Source organism: Gekko japonicus, unplaced genomic scaffold, assembly GCF_001447785.1.
Source record: "Gekko japonicus isolate JY-2015 unplaced genomic scaffold, Gekko_japonicus_V1.1 scaffold1472, whole genome shotgun sequence".
Lineage (NCBI taxonomy): Eukaryota > Metazoa > Chordata > Lepidosauria > Squamata > Gekkonidae > Gekko > Gekko japonicus.
This window is the reverse complement of record NW_015160255.1, coordinates 57,956-75,794: the sequence shown is the minus strand read 5'-3', so window position 1 is coordinate 75,794 and position 17,839 is coordinate 57,956. Positions and strand designations below refer to the sequence as shown.

The following is a 17,839-nucleotide window of genomic DNA, read 5'->3' as shown; positions in this document are numbered from 1 at the left end:
TCCGCAATGACAGGAGAATTACCAAGAGGGATAATCAGGAGATTTGGATAGCTGATGCTCTGATCACAGGGGTTCTCCTGCAGGGCTTTTAGCTGTCTCAGTTGTTGATTGCACTCACAGTCCTTGATCAAAAGCTCCACAGGTGCTCTTTGCACACTCATGGAACTCTCTATGACTTCCTCCACTCACTGCAATAAGGGTGCTTTGTCTACGCAGCAGTACACCCAGGAGCACATGAATTCTCTGTAGATGGCAGAGTGATTCATCCCCAAAATGATCTTTAGCTGTTGTTTTCCAAGCAGAGCCTGTTTACAGGGTGGGCGGGGTATAAATATAAGTATAAATAAATAAATAAATAAATAAAATAAACAAGTCCTAGTCTTAACGAAGCATCACTTATGGAAACAGACAATATCACCCACTTGTGGTGCTTTTGCTGCTTCTGAAGACTGTGATATTTTTAAAATATTTTAAATATTTTTAAACTGTTTTCCTCTCACTTGGCTCATCCACAGCAAAGAAGAAGAAGAAGAGGAGGAGGAGAAGACTGAATTTATACTATGCCCTTCACTTGGAGTCTCAGAGCAGCTTACAATCTCCTTTCCCTCCCCACAACAGACACCCTGTGAGGTAGCTGGGGCTGAGAGAGCTCTGAGAGAACTGCTCTTCTGAGAACACCTCTGAAAGTAATTGTGAGTGACTCAAGGTCACACCAGCAGCTGCATGTGGAGAAGTGGGAACTCAAACCCGGTTCTCCCAGATTAAAGTCCACGTTCTTAACCACTACACCAAAGGAAATTCAAATGCAGTATAATATTAAATAACATTCTGCTTCATAATCAATAATGCCTCTATTATTAAAATAATCTTGGCAGTGATTTTTTTTAAGATGAAGTAGGTTATATTTTCCTTACCTCACCCCAACTGCCATAGGCCCATTGAGGGCAAGGCCCTGATTCACACGATCTCTGCTCATCTGGTTTTGCTCTTCCATCACAATTATTAGCAGTATATCCATTTTCATCCTGGCACACCACAACCCGCCGCTGAAATCCCCCAGCACATGTACTGGAACACTATAAAACATGATTATCAAAGGCTAAGAAAACTCAGTCTAGGACACCTCACTGGTTAACATTACTAGGTACTGAGTGTTCCTCATTTCATTCTCTTGCTTATAACCCCCACCCTAGTCCACCCACTTCCTGTCTTGTTTGTTTCTTGAGAACTGTTTCTTGAGAACTGTAACATGCCATCAGCAGCTGTGATGGCATGTTAAAAATACAAATGTATCTTAAATGCAGTAGTGTTCAAATATTTATCCAAGGACACACAGTCATTGACGGAGGAATCTAGATGTTCGTATGATCATACAGAACTGGAAGGGACTAAGAGTGATTAAACAAGATCAACATGCTTAAAGCAGAATGTTCTACACCAGGGATCTCCAACCTTTTTGAGCCTGTGGGCACCACAAAATGGCCACCATAGGTGGTGGAGCCAACCACACAAAAGAAGTCCAAGTGCAGAGGACAAAAGATACACTGGGAGAAAGAATAAAACCAAACTGAGAACAAAACCAGCAATGTCATTTTAATCTGTACAGTCAATCAGCTCTCCAGTAGCCAAACAGAAGCTCTGCTGGGCAGGAGCCCTGCCTGTCTCTCCACCCTCTTTCTAAAAACACATGGCAGGTACCAGGAAAGGTGTCAGCAGGTGCTGTGGTGCTAGGTCCTCACTGTGCAAAGTGTAATCACAATTCCCAACCACAAGATGCAATGCTCAATACAATTCTTCTTAAAATAGCACCAGGTTAACTATTGGAATAGGTCCATCAACAGTTAATAGACCCTGGTATATTAGCTGATGGAGAAAATTACAGAATATAAGTAGCTATGGAGGTAAGAGGATCTGGTCAAGAGGAATTTGCAAGATTTTGGCAACTGTGATGAAAGGTAAAGGTAAAGGTTCCCTTGCTTGAAAGCCAGTCGAATCTGACACTAGGGTCTGGTGCTCATCTCCGTTTCAAAGCCGAAGAGCCAGCGCTGTCCGAAGATGTTTCCGTGGTCATGTGGCCGGCATGACTAAACACCAAGGTGCACGGAACGCTGTTACCTTCCCACCGAAGTGGTCCCTATTTATCTACTTGCAATTTCTTGCTTTCGAACTGCTAGGTTGGCAGAAGCTGGAACTAGAGATGGGAGCTCGCTCCATCATGCGGCACCCAGGTCTCGAACTGCTGAAATACTGACCTTCCACAGCCTGCAGTTCAGCATCTTAACCACTTGAGCCACCGCAGCTCCCTAAATGTGATAAACTGTGATGAACTGACCTCCAAAACCCGGATACTTAGTGCATCAGATTCAGAGAGATGGGAGATGGGGCTAGTGTCTCACTGTAAAGCACAGTTTGATTGACAGGCTGCTGCCTGTGCACACCCCTTCTCTCTGATTGATCAGCACCTGCTGAGGAGAGCTTTCTAAAGTCTTGTCAGTCTTGTCAGAGGCAGTCAGTCGTCCTTTGGACTTTGGCTTGGCAATAGCTAGTCAGGAGGAGGGTGTGTTTCAGTCTGAGGGAAACACACATGTTCACTTGGGAAGTGAAGGGACCAACTCCTTACCCTTACTGTGTAACACCACATTTGAGGAAAAGTTCAGAAATCAAAACTTAAAGTCTAAGTGTCAGCCCTAGGTGAATTCCATTTATTCACAGTCTCTAGGATTATCGCTCCTAGAAATATTAAGATATTTATTACTCAGTTATTCAGAGGGTTCAACTCAGAAGGGACTCCTGGTTTGTGTGAAAAGGGAAACAGTTTTAGGATACCACCACTTGGGGACCTAGTGGCAGAATACAACGGTTTAAAGGGCTTTGCAACGGTTAGGGACGGAAGGCAGATGTTCTACGTGTGAATGCCGGTAAGTACACCGATTGCAACCGGCACTTATACCGTTGCAAACGCCGCGTCTGAACACACCCTCTGACTCCACAAGAGTCAAAAGGAAAGCTGTAATCTCACAAGGGAAGTATTTAAATCCCGGAAGAAAGTGATTACTTCCAGGAAACTAAGATAGTTATATGAAACTTTATTAAGACACATTACTGCTGAAAGAAATCTCAAAGACAAGCAAACCTCTCACAGTTAAGAACTCAGTCTCAGAGAAAATAAGCTTCAACTATACTCTGTTGCCTGTTCACAATATTATTATAATTTGTATTAACAACAAAATTTGCCTCAGCTTCTCATCCCCAGCCTATTCCTAACCCAACTGTGCATGTTCAATAAAATCAACTTTCTTATTTGAACTTTACTTCATGTCAAGTGCCATTTACAAAGGAATTTATAAGAGGGCTCCTGCTTAACTGCAATAAATCTCTGCCCTGGACAAAAGCCAAATAACTTCTCAATCACAGGGTGGGACAGAAAGAAGAAGAGAAGAGATTGGATTTATACCCTGCCCTTCAGTACCCAAAGGAGTCTCAGAGCGGTTTACAATCCCTTTCCCCTCCCTACAAGAGACACCCTGTGAGGTAGGTGGGGCTGGGAGAGCTCTCCTGAGAACTGTCCTTGAGCGAACAGCTCTGAAAGATCTTATGACTGACCCAAGGTCACACCAGCAGCTGCATGTGGAAGAGTGAGGAATCAAACCCTGTTTGCCCAGATTAGTGTCCACATTCCTAACCACTACAACAAACTGGCTAAGGAGCTGCTCAGAGGGAACAGTGTTTTGGCAGGTAAATCTGCCTCACAGTAGAGAAGAAGTAGGGGTCCATCATGGCAACCTTTCTTAACCGACTGGAATAGAACGAAACCCAATGAAAATGATAGAGATAATATTCTACAGTATATATTGGTGGTGTGGTTAATATGATGATACGTTCTGTTTCTTGGTTGCAAATATATCTATGGCCCCGTCTAGGTGGTAGCAATCGTCTGGGGCGCCCCAAGCCGGCCGTGGGATCGGCGGCGCGTCCTTGCGCCGCCGCATCCCGGCCCCCGGCCGTACTGCGTATGCTCGGGCATGCGCAGTTCGGCAGCCTCCCCCTCCCATCTGGCTCGTCCTCCCCGGCGTCTGCTCTTGCCGGGGAGAAGAGGCGCTGCGGCCAGGGGATCCGTGGGATCCCACCGCAGCGTCTCAACTTTGGAGCGGCTCTATTTAGCCGCGCTTTACCTCGTCGTTTCCCTGCCGTGTGGCAGGGGCCTACGTTACTACTATCTGTGAGTGGGTATGTATTTGAGGCTGGTTTTATTTATAATTCTTTTGACTTTGTATTTAGGGGGGGGGGGGTTAATAGCCATGTCCCAAAGCAGTATGCCTTTGAGTACCAGATATTAGGGACAAAAAATGACCATCAGCTTGACAGCTCACTTGAGCTTTAAGGCATCTAAATGGCCACTGCTGGAATCAGAATACTGAACTAGTAAGCTCTTTGGCTGGATCCATCCAGGAAATTCTGGGGTCCTTTATGTTTGAGGAATGATTCTCCATTACTTTCTCAGGCAACTGCTTTTTGCTGTTATTATGTCTCCGCAGGTCCCTATTCCAGGCAATCAGTCCTTCGGACTCATAAAACTTCCACACTTAACCTGGGGATCCATGGAATACCTTTGCAGTGATATAATACAAGTTCAGGTTATGCAGGACCAAATAAACAACCTCCTCAGATCAAAGCCTGGCTAGTCCGTAAGCAAATGTAAAGATGCTGATATCCACAAATGGAATTTCCTTTTCAGTTTTAATCAGATCAAGACAGATGCCCAGCGGCTACAAGTGTTAAAGCCAAATGTGGCACGTTCCTCTTCAGGATGGCCACAATATATGAAGACTCCCAGTGTCTTTAGAGTTTACATTCTAATATAATAAATTCTAGTATTTAAAGTGTATTTTGGGAAGCATCAGCACAACTATTAGAACTTTTCTATCAACCATTATAAAGATGTTTCAGAAAAAGTATCCCATCCCCGTTTATCTCTACATATTAAGAAGCTGTCATCTGGAAGATCTGGAGGAGAAACACTCTACCATATAAAGCAGTCCTTTGGTCTGGCAACAGGAGCAAAACATATAATGACTTAAAACGAAATGAAACAAGTTTCTAGCTCTTCAAAAAAATCAAACTTGGGGGCATGCAGTAGAATCCCTGCAAAGGCACAGAGGTGAGAATGATGGTTGGACAAGACATTGCAACAGCCAGAGAGAAGAGAGTTGCACCTTACTCAGGTTTTTATCCTTCTCCTATGGCTATTATTCCCTGCCTTGCTAGTTGCCCTGTAACAGCCATCTTGGCTCCTTTCCATCCTTCCTGGCAAACCCACCCAATATTTGGGAGGGGGGATCGAAATGCCTTATGATTTCAAAGAGACATGGGAGCAGTTCCGTTCAAACCCCAGATCCCTGAAATTATGAAAAAAACCACGCAAGCATACTTAAGTAATGTAGCTTATTCTGATCACCAAATTATTGTTCCCCATTGTCATGGAATCTTGGAAAGTGGGCAGGATAGGTACAGCCTGGAAATAACTTACAACCAAGCCAATTCACAATGCAATTAAATATATCTCTACCAGCTACTTACTGCTCCCCATGGTCCAGTTCTCCACTGACTGCCTCCATGAACATGTCCACGGCCTTGGTTTCGGTTCAGGTTTCCACCCGGGTTATGATTCTGGCGATAATCAGGATAAGGGAAAGGATGGATCGGCCTGTTGTAGTCAGGGTTGATCTGCTGACATGATGGCATAGAGCAATCTTGCTCTGTTGCAGGGATGTCCTCAGGATCACATTCACTCCTTTCAACAACCTGGTCATTGTAATCTATGCAGACTACCTGCCGAGTCACTTTACCTTGCCCACAGGTTACAGAGCACTATATTAACAGCAGAGAGAAATGGAAATGGTCATCCTTAGCAAAGAGATGTGGATTTTAAAAACCATGTGAAATTATTTATTTGTGGGAAACGATTGTAAGCAGCTGCACAATGTGGCTATCACATGCCTTATGATTTCAAAGAGGTATGGGAGCAGAAAGCGAAATTACATGCTACAAGATATGCCAGTCTTCCTTGGGGTCTCAGAGACAGATTGCGGCTGCAAATTCCTAGCAAGAACTCCATTTGAAAGTGCAACAGGGCCTGATTTAGATAGGGACTACTGCATGGGGGATGGAGGGGCTCCCATCTCTCCCACTCACAAGTTTCCCAAGCCAAAAGAGTGTTATCTGATATATATAAAAGCCCTAACGTATGGGCACTTTCAAACTCTCCCATTGGCTGTGCTGTGTGTTCCATCAGCCACTGGCCCATGAACCATCACTCAAGAGTACTTGCATGCCACTGACTGGGTGCTGGGTTCTCTCCTCTCTCCCGCCCACTGCTGGCTTGGCCAGGCTTCCCTGTCAGAATAAACTGCCAAATGGCAGTCTCAATGAAGACGCTTCTTCTGCTTGGCTCCTCTGTGGCTGGCTGGCTGGCTACTGAGGTGAGCTACTGGCCATCAAACCATTCTCTTCTCCTCCTGCTGTGGGGCAAACTTTCCCCTCAGTGGCTGTTGCTAGGCAACCAAGCTTGGTTCTGTCAATAAAAAGGCAAGGGCAGGAAGCACTTTCCAGGCCTACTTTGGCCTTTGTGGGGAACTCATTGGGGCCAGTCCTGACTAGGGTTGCCAGCTCCAGGTTTGGAAATTCCTGGATATTTTTGTGGTGGAGTCTATGAAAGCCAGAGTGTGGGAAGGGGAGAGGCCTCAGCTGAACAGAATGCCATAGAGTCCACCCTCCAAAGCGGCTATTTTCTCCTGGGGAACCACTACTGCCAATCGCCAGGTGAGGGCTGGAGATAACTCAGAATTAAAACTGCTCTCCAGATGTCAGAGATCAGCTCCCTGGAGAAAATGGCTGCTTTGCAGGGTCGACTCTGTGTCATTATACCCTGATGAGGTTGTTTCTCTCCTCCTTGTGTCCCCACTGAGGAGAAAGACTGTACTTATCCTAGGTAGAGGCTGTAGGGAGGGAATGGAAAGCTGAAGTCAGATGGGCAGATAATGGTAGGTTGATGGTTGGCTGGGAAGGAGATAGAGTTGCCACCTCCAGGTTGGGCAATTCCTGGAGATTTGAGGGATGGAGCCCGGAGAGGGTGGGGTTTGAGGAGGGGTGGGTCCTCAGACAGATACGATGCCATAGACTCCACCCTCCAAACCAGCCATTTCCTCCTGGGGAACAATTGTTGCCAATCTACAGGGGAGGGCTGGAGATCACTCAGAATTACAACTGCTCTTCAGATGGCAGGGATCAGTTCCCCTGGAGAAAATGGTGGACTCTGTGTCACTATACCCTGCTGAAGTCACCACAGCAAATTGACACTGAGCGCCCAAGGCTGGGGCACCCAACCAGAACCTCTTTCTAGCGCTTGTTGTATTTATTTCCACAACAAGCCTTATTCCTAGTTTCTATAATGACTCACCGTGCCATTCTGGCTTGGGAAAACGGTGCAGAGGGAGACTGGAGCTATCCTCTCCCCCCCCCATGCCACAATGCTGATCCAAATCAGGCAGCCAGGGTGCTTTTAAATGGAGTTCCCACTGGAAACTCATGGATACAATATGGCTGCAAGTACCCATGGAAAACTTGTGTAAATTACAACATGTAGTTTCATTCGAAGTTGGAAGGTGTCAAACAAATGTAATGTTGGGAAATTCCATGAATGTGTGTGTGTGATTTGGATTGTGACTGCAGTACAACAGTAAGACGTGCTTTTCCTCTACCTGAAATGGCCCTGTAAAGCTGCTATTTGCCCAACAAGGGGAACAATACAGGTATAGACACCAGTACCCATATGTTTTCCCAGTGTGGCAAACTGCAGATCCATGGGGCCATTGTGCATTAGGAAAATGCATTAGGAAACCCCCCCCTTCGTGCCTGTTTCTGATCCAAACTATCTCCCCCAATAAAGCTAATTTTTAATTTAAAAAATCTATCCAAATCTCCAACATCACATCTGTTAGACCCAAAAATGGAAGGGTTTAAACATACAACAAGCGTCTGTATCTATAAATACCAAGGCAATCCTTATCCTGCTTAAAGGTATGTTTAAATGGCACACTGGGGACTAGCAGAAGCAGTGTGGGTGGAACAGTCCATAAGAATGATTGTCACACATGACCCCTGCGCTACTCATAACCCTCCCTCCCTTTTCAGATCTAGCATTATAGTGCCAAATCAGCTGCAGGAGAAAATACTGTCTGGATGTGGTTTTAGTCCAACACCCAGCTCAAAAGGCAGGACCATTTATCTACGAACCCTCCACCAATCTATCTAGCAGTCCAACAAGAGAGTGCCACAAGCAAAAAAGATGGCCCTTGCTCAACTGATAGCCCAGGAAAACTGAAGCAGCTGAGCCAGGATACACGATACATGCTGTGTGGTACAGCAGATGAGAACACTAAAGTGGCAACTACAAGGAATGCATTGCCAAGAAAAGGAGAAACGTAGGGGCTGATTCATATGTTAGAAGAAGAAAGAGAAGAAGAGATTGCCCTTCACTCGGAGTCTCAGAGTGGCTTACAAACTCCTTTCTCTTACCCTCCCCACAAAAGACACCCTGTGAGGTAGGTGGGGCTCTTTCAAGAACTCTTTCAAGAGCTTTTTCAAGAACTGCTCTTTCAGGAACAGCTCTGACAGAACTATGGCTTTCCCAAGGTCATCCAGCAGCTGCAAGTGAAGGAGTGGGGAATCAAACCCAGTTCTCCCAGATTAGAGTCCTTGCACTTAACCACTACATCAAACTGGCTCTCTTATAAAGCCCTTGTCTGGCATGTGCCTGGAAATCGCCATTAAGAACTCAATTCCCCGACATGTACTGGCCCAGTTCAGATTGGGCCTATGGCACATAGGGGAAGGGGCTTAAGCCTCGCCTCCTCACACCATTTTCATGACCTGGAATGGCCCCGGGAAGCTGCTATCTGCCCCACTGGATAAAGTTAACATGGACTCATGGCTAAGCATTAATCTTCCCAGCAAAGCAAAAAGTGAATCCCCATGGTCTTTTCAGGCTCAAGCTATTCTCCTGATCCTAACGGGACCTGCGCACACCTGAGAATTAAGTTCCCAGGGAGAAACTCCTGGTAGCCATGTCAAATACATACACATCTGGTAGTTACAAGGACTTTATTTACTTATATTCCACATTTGTCCCCTAACGGGGACCCAAAGAGGCTTACATTGTTCTCCTCTCCTCCAATCTTGCAAGGTAGGTTATGCTGAAAGCGTGTGACTAGCCTGAAGGCACTCAATAAGTATCCATAGCAGAATGGGGATTTAAACCAGGGTCTCCCAGATCTTAGTCCAACATTCTAACCACTACATCACAGTGGCTCATTGTGCGAAATGACCCTAAGACTGGGACAATTATTCTGAATTTCCTTGATCTGCTCTTCAAAATGCACTGGAGAGTGTGATAAATGGGACATAAAAAGCAACAAGGGGACAAATGGGAGATGTTCAATTTAAACAAGGAAGTTGCTTACAGAGCTCCATTCCATGGCCTTCCACCGTCCACATGGTGTTACAGTACACACTTCTGTCACTGACGGCTTCGGAAGTTGGAAACAGGCAGCCTCATCAGCCACAGAGCCCTGATCATCCCGACAGCTGACATATCTCATCCTGGTGCCTTTCCCACACGTAGTTGAACACTAGGAAAGATTGACAAGAATGCCAATGGGAAAGATGACCCATGCAAATAGAACACTGCAGATGTATGGCTGCAGTGTTCACCAACAGAACTCAAATGTCCCCTGGTACTCTACAGCTGACCAGTTTAACGTACTGGAGTCCAGGATCCAAATCTCCACTGTGTCCTGTGGCTGCCAGGTGTACTTTCTTTTGTTTCTGGATTGCTTGGGTGAAGATGACAGGGTGCTGTTTCACAGTCCTATTTCACAAATGACAATACACATTTTTTAAAAAAAGGTAAATTGAAGAGTATCTGCAGCTCCTGGTATTTTTCTGCAGACGGCTGTAGCTGTATTATTAGGAAATATTGCGTGGGAGTCCACCTGTCTTTAAGATGATTGTTTACTACAAACAGTTCTTTGAAGCTTAAAGGCAGATATTCCCAGTGCATTTGTGGCAGTGTAAAAGATAGAAGCCTAAATTGCAATGATTTTTGAATCTACCTGTAACTCATCGCTTCCCTGTAAAAATGCAAGGCCTTAGAGATCCATACACGCCAGCTGACTATTTCTTATAGTGCTCTATGAAGCATGTATCTTGTACCAGTGTACACCAGTTACTCCACAAAAGAAAACACACAAAGACCTACAAAGAAGATCACGGCTTATCATGTGGACAAGACAGAAACAGGGCAGAGATATTAGTTTTAACTTTGAAGACAGGGCTGCTTCCACATGTTTTGGTCTGTCATTGCTTCAAAACAGGAGCACTATTTTTAGAAGCATCTTCTTTTCCAATTCCCCCCCACACACACTTTAATCAGATCTTGCCCATACCTGGTTCAGTACATTTTTTTTTCCTGTCAAGACTGCAGTCCAAGCACATTTGCACACTGTGTGAACAGGCAGATATGCATTTTTTAATGCCACACCACCACCATTTTCCTTGCATCAGCCCTCTGGGGTTGCCATTTCCCCCACTGTGTCACTGGAACACTTCTTCAGGTTGTCGGTTTTTTAAAATTAATCAATAATTGTGTTACCACTACAGCAATTTTCTGATTTTTTCCCCAGAGAGCCCTCAGTGGCAGCTAGGGTTGCAGAGGCAAAGAAAGCACACAAGGTTGCCTACTTCCATGTTAGGAGCTGAAGGGCTTCTCCACTCCCTCCTATTGTTAAATGAATACAGACTGTTGTATGTTTTCCGTCTCAACACACATACCTGTGTATCTGTTGGTTTGGTGGCAGCATTGCACTCGTTATCATCTACCACAGAGACATAGGCACCGACCACACATTTCACAGCTCTCATTTGGTAGCCCTGCCCACATATTGCAGTACACTGCAGCATGGATGGAAAAGAAATAAAGACAGCAGAGGTGTATCTTTGCTGCAGACAAAAATATATTGGTATTATACCAGCTTAACTCTCATAATGTTCCCCACCACCACCTTCAAGAATCTTGGGAATCTTAGGCCAACGAGGGTGCCAACAATTTGGCGTTTGAGAACTATCATCTGCAGAAAACTGCAAATACTGCAAGGACAGGATATTCATCAAACCACTTTAAGTCTGTGGTATTAGATGTGCCCAGTGCCGGATTTACGCATAAGCTAAACAAGCTACAGCTTAGGGCCTCGCAATCTGCTGGGGCCTCAAATAAAAAAACAAAAAAATATAAAAAATGATTTTAAAAATCTCATAGAAAAATCACTCAAATGAAGTCAGACATATCACGATGATAAATTCTAAATAATTTTAAATATACAAAATATAGGTAAAGGTTTCCCTTGCTCACAAGCCAGTTCCAGAGAGGGCCCTGCATCACTCGCATGTGAAGTCTGGCAAAGGGAAGGACTGCTGTTGTTGCTGCAATCATCCCTAGCAGCCGCTGGATTTCCAGAGCCATCATCTTTGGAGCGTCTTGGATCTTTTGTACTAATGCCATTATAGCTAGAGCTCTGTCTTTCGGAAGGAACACTTGATTGACTGTGGAGTCAGTAAGTGCACCAATAAACTCCACCTTCTGTGCTGGTGTCAAGTGCAATTTTTTGTGGTTGATCTGGAGACCAAGAGAGGACAGGAGACTGACTGTCCTCTGTATGTCTTTGTGCATATTGGTTTCTAAGTCTGCAAACAATAGCCAGTCATCTATGTATGGGAAGACCAGCGTGCCCTGATGTCATACATAGGCTGCTACCACCACCATAGTTTTCGTAAAGGTACGTGGTGCGGTGGAAATCCCAAAGGGGAGGACTTTGTATTGGTAGTGCTGTGTCCCGATAGTAATCTCAAGTATTGATGATGAGGTGGCCAGATGTTGAGTTGAAAGTATGCATCTTGGAGGTCTATGGTAGCCATCCAAGCATTGGGTTTGATGAGCGGTAAGATGTTTTGCAGAGATACCATACGGAACTTATGATAGACGATAAATTAATTCAGAGCTCATAGATCCATGATAGGACAGAGGCCTCCGTCCTTCTTTGGGACAGTGAAGTATCTGGAGTAAAAATCCCAACTTTCGAACTGTGGAGGGACAGGTTTTTCCAGGAGGATCTGGACTTTTTCTAGTAGGACTTGTGACGACATTTGGGGTAGAAGGTGTGTTGTGGTACTCTATCACATAACCTTCCAAAATGATGGAAAGCACCCATTTGTCCAGTGTCACCCATTCCCATTCCGAGAGGAAGGATGATAAGTGTGTGCCCCGGGGGTGGGATGGGAGGGGCGGGGGTGGGCATGACAGGGTGGGGCACGCCAAAGGCCCTGTTTGGGTGTTCTAGAATCCTTAGGTCTAGACATCTGCTGACCAGACTGGAACTTCGACTTGGTATAGGTGGGATGATTGCCTGGTTGTAATTGCTTGCTCTTCCAAGGCTGTTCTGGAGACAACTTAGAATATTGGCATTTGAGCCATGAACGAGACCACAATTTGTGTTTTGTGGGGTGTGCAAGGCCAGTCATCCCCAGGTTGCATGACGTTCTAATACTCTTGTCCATGTCTTGCAGGACCACATCTGTTGTGAAATCGAACAGGCCTTGTCCATCAAATGGGAGATCTTCAACGCAGGAGCGAGTATCCTGTGGAAGTGATGTAGAGCGAAACCAAGAATGTCTGCGCAAGGCTATAGCAGACATGATGGTCTTGGCAAAGATGTCCACCATGTGTTTGAAGGAGTTCAGTTCATGTTTTGAGAGGGTCATGCCCTCCTTCTGGAAGCATCTGGCCACAAGGCATTTATCCTCAGGAAGAGCTGGTAGGATCTCCAACTTGTTTCCACAAAGAATATTGATAACAGCCAGGGGTCATTTCGTAGAAAAAGAGCTAGGGGGACTCATTAGCATAACTTATTAGCATATGCCACACACCCTGACATCACCGGAAGTGTGTCCTCCCACAGCTGGCGGCGACCTCCAGTGGGCACCAGCAGGGAGCTCCAGGCCCCGCCCTCCCACACCTCACCCGGGGGGATGGCGTCCCCCCGCGTCCCCCCCCCCCAAATGACCCCTGATAACAGCCCATACCGTTTTCACTCCTAGGGCAGCTGCTGAATAAAACTTTCTGCCGAATGCATCTAGTTTCCTGCCTTTCTTGTCCACTGGGGCTGAGTGGGTACATTTGCTTCTCGATGCCAAGGTGACTACTACTGAGTTGGGTTTAGGATGACAGGAAAGGAATTCTGCCACAGTTTCTTGGACCCGATACATATGCTCCAAATGCCTGGATGAAATTGGTGTTGATGATTGTGTGTCCCAAGAAGTTTTGGCTGCTTGGAGGATCACATTGGTTACTGGGAGAAAGATGGCCATTGAGGTGTCCAGTTGGATATCAAAGACTGAATCTGTGATGGTCTGTTTTGGCTGGACAATGGATACCCCCAAGGTGCGAACCACGTGCTTGACCAATTCCCCGTATGACTTCAAGTCCTCTGATGGTAATATGGGGAGATTGTCACTCCTTTGGTTGGGGGGGGGGAGCTCCCGATGGGGAGGGGTGGTCAGACTCTGCAGCCTCAGAATCCTTATCAGAGTTGAAACCTGAAGCATCTGAGCCAGAGACCGAGGATTCCCAAGATCGACTGCTGTCGCAGTGAAGAGCAGATGGAGGAGACGGTGGTGGATGTGGTGCTGTAATGCTGTGTGAAGCCTTATGCTTCTTCATTGGCAGCAACTTTTCTTTCAGTGCCGACCTCTTCAGTATTGGTGCTGGAGGGATTGGCTTCGATGGTGATCAGGATCGGCTTCAATCCAGACTTTGTTTTGTGGATCTTGCCCGCTTTGTCCCTTTTACCCTCTCTGCATTTTTTAGCAGGAGTTGAGGGGGTCGACTGAGGCATGGCTTCCGAGCTCTTCAATGTTGAGCGGTCGGTGCTGATATGTCCTGCCATGGGGCCCCTTCCAACTCTGTGATTCTATGAATGAAACTCTTAAGAGGTACTGATAATAAAGTCTCATTCCACACAAAGTATGAATACAAAAAATCTAAGAAATGGCTTTAAACCAGTTCTAACTACTGGAATATACAATGTGAAGTATACTAAAGAAGCTCCTGCAGGGAGCAAAGTGAGCAAAGCCAGTTAGTGTACTTCTCTTTTGATGCTTGCTAAAGCTACTTTCTAAGGATGTTCCAGAATGCAACACTCAGGCTTCCTTCCTGTTTATTCTTCTCTTTCTGTTGGCCTTGTATCTAGAAATCAAATCCCTCCAGGATACCTGGAAACTATTTAAATTAAAAACTACACTAACTGAGGCCCAGAAAGAACTGTGGTTTTCAGAAAAGGCATCTGAAGAACTCAGTAAAAGTGAAGCGATAAGAGATGAAGTTCTATGAGTACAATGCAAACTGAAAGCTATTAAGTCTCCAGGTGGCATTCACCTGATGAGACTTATGGAGCTCAAATGTGAAACTGTTGATCTACTAACCAGCATATGCAACTTGTTGCTAAAATTAGCCTCTGTGCCAATGGACTGGAACCTAGCAAATGGCCACAACAACTTTGAAAAAAGCTGCCCAGAGGGAATGTAGGGAATTACAGGCCAGTTAACCTAACATCTGCACCTGGTAAATTAGTAGAATTAAAGTTATTAAAGATAGAATATTAAACACAATGAGGAATACAGCCTGCAGTGGGAAATTCAGCATAGCTTATGCAAAAGGAAGTCCTAAAGGCCTACTTCACCAGTTCTTTGGACTGAAAGAGATTTGGGGGTTTACTGGATTGCGTGATGAAAATGTCAACTCAGTATGCAGCAGTGGTGAACTCCATGCTGGGATTCTTAAGAAAGGGACGGAGAATAAAGTAGCCAATATTGTAATGTCCTTTTATACAGCTACAATGAGGTCTCATACACAATTCTGGACATTTTAACCTCAAAACTGATATTGAAAAGCTGTGAAAAGTACAGAAGAGAGCAACTGAGACAGTTATGAAGTTGGAGCACCATTCCTATGAAGAAAGGCTGAAGAGAGTGGGAATTTCCAATTTAGTAAAGAGATGATGGGGTGGGAGAAAGAGGTTTATAAAATTATGCATGTGGTAGAGAAAGTGGATAGAGAGAAGCTTTTTCTCCCTCTGCCATAATATTAGAGCTTGGGGGCAACAAATGAAATTGATTGGTAATAGGTATAGGCCAGCCTAAGTAAATACTTCTTTACTCAATGGGTAATTAAATTGTGGAATTCACTGCTGGTGGACATAGTGATGGCCATGAGCGTACATGGATTCATGGAGGATAAGGGTCATTGATGGCTACCAGATACAGTGAGTAAAGGAACCTCTATTTATGGAGGAAGCAATCTTGAATACCAGTACTACAAGGCAACATCAGTGGAAGGCCTTGGCCTCTAAGCCTTGTTTGTTGGCTTTCCAGGACAACTGGTTGGCTGCTGTGTGAACTGTGATAATGCACAACAGGTACCACTGGTCTGATATGGAAGGTAAGCTCGTCTTATGTTCTAGAAGTTTAAGCCTCTCTCCCTATCTAATAATGAAACTGGCTAAATCATACTTTGTTCTCTTTAACAGGCCACATCTCCCAGCACAGTTCTTTGTTAACAGAAATTCACTAGCAAACAGTTACAAGACTGATCAAAAACTGCCTTCCCCTTCCAGTGCGTCTTCTCAACAGGTTACCTACTTGAATGATACTGTGTTCCCTACTTTTGATGGCGTTCAGCTGACTCATTGGGGTTATACTGGACCCAATTGTTACTACTGGAGAAGCAACTTAATGCAGCAGCAAAACAGGCAATCTTCCAAGTCAGCCTAGCCTGAAAGATGGCCCCTTACCTTGATACGGCTGATCTGTCCACTTGCATTACGTCATTGCTACACTGAGACTAGACTACTGTAGCTCACTGTACATTGGTCTCCCCTCAAAATCAATTTGGAAATGCCAGTTGGTGCAAAATGCCGCAGTTCAGCTATTATTAGTAGCTAGATACAGTACACATATTACTCTGATCTTGCAGGCCTTTCTCTGGTTGCCCATCAATTATTAGGCTCAATTTAAGATACTGGCTACCACATAAAAAGCCCTTCACAGCCTTGGATCCTCATATATGCAAGACCATCTCTCCCCCTATGCTCCACCATGACAGCTTCACTCATTGGAGCATTGCCTTCTGCAGGTGCCAACCTGCAAATGGGCAAAATCAACAACTGCCTGTACACGTCCCTTCTCTGTTGCGGCCCCCACTTTATGGAACGGCCTGCCTAAGGTGGTCAGGAAGGCTCTGAGTTTCCTACCTTTCCACAAGCTATGCAAAACTGAATTATTCGGGAAGGCTTTTCTACACAGGCAAGACTTGTACTATACAAAAAGATTCACAAAGTCACTTGGATTAATTATTAGGGACTGAGGTTTATACTACTGTGTTTAGCTTGCTGAAACTAGGATCCTACTATTTAATGTTTGCGTCATTTAATGTGTCATATTAATACTTATGCTTTGCTTCCTATTGCATTGTTTACTGAATGTCCTGTCCTGACTTGGATAGCCCAGGCAAGCCTGATCTCGTCAGATCTCAGAAGCTAAGCAGGGTCGACTCTGGTAAGTACTTGGATGGGAGACCTTGAAATACCAGCAGTTGGGAGGACATGGGCAGGCTTTATTCTGCCACCTCTCTGAATATCCTCCAGGCCTCCAGTAGGGGTCCATCACCAGAGGTCACCATGACTTCCAGGTGCACACACACTCACATACATATAAAAAAATACACCCCCCCAGATTGAATGTCCTGTCTTGTTGATTGTATTGACTCACTTTGTGTAATCGGCCTTAAATCCAGGTGAGAAAGATGGACTATAAATAATGAAAATAAATAAATAAAAATTTAGTCGTTAGAGCACAATAACAGAACATGTGCTGTGATCTCTGGCAGCAAGTTTTGGGATGGTCTCTGCCTGCGTCAAGCTCAGATAGCTGCTGACAGTCCAGGCGAACAATAATGAGCTTGAGTACCCAAGGTGTGACTCAGTAAAAGGTCTATCCTTTAGAAATACAAAGTGCTAGATCATGGTCAGCAAATGACTCAAGGATAAGATGTCCAATTCCTGAGACAAACGTAGGTGAAGACAGACATAATACTTGACGAGAAGTCACTGAGAGCTCTTCACCCACAACTTCTTCGTGGCTTTCCAACCTGCCTGACAGTTGTACATGTCATCCAAGTGAAAATTTGGTTGGCCTTAAGTCTTGGTCTGCCCTTGAACTTCCCATTCCTTCTACCACATGTACATTACACACATTTTTGTATTATATATTTTTTAAACAGCCTAATTGATCTGGGGATGGATGGGAAGTATCTCGGATGGCCAATACAATTCATTGGTTAGCACTGAGGAGACCTGGACTCAAACTCCCACTGAGAGATCAATCAGGTTTTTTCTTTCTAAAAAATCAGGCACACAGGAACCTGATTTGGTTTGGACAGGGGTATGCATTCTGATACACCCAAGCCCAAAAAATATCTTATCGGCATTTTTTGGGTATATTCAGCATCCCAAATGTATCTGAGATTTTTTTCAGAAAAAAAAATGTCCCCCCCCTAAATCCTAGAAATATCTGGGAATTACTAGGAAGATTGAGGGCCTGCATTTGCAGGCTACCGGGGAAAGTTTTTCCTTTCTCCCCTTCCCCCATTGTTTCCGAGTTACCAGGGATTCCTGCT

General features: G+C 44.9%; 1 protein-coding gene across 1 annotated transcript in view; it reads right to left on the bottom strand.

The window, feature by feature from the left end:
* The window catches only part of LOC107113149 (A disintegrin and metalloproteinase with thrombospondin motifs 9-like), a gene marked incomplete at its 5' end in the record, with an annotated part of 147,551 nt that overhangs the window by 73,947 nt on the left and 55,765 nt on the right, over positions 1-17,839 (bottom strand). Inside the window, 5 exon segments of the mRNA XM_015414419.1 lie at positions 915-1,076; positions 5,578-5,868; positions 9,519-9,686; positions 9,821-9,925; positions 10,888-11,007. Of these exon segments, the coding sequence (XP_015269905.1) occupies positions 915-1,076; positions 5,578-5,868; positions 9,519-9,686; positions 9,821-9,925; positions 10,888-11,007 (846 nt within the window).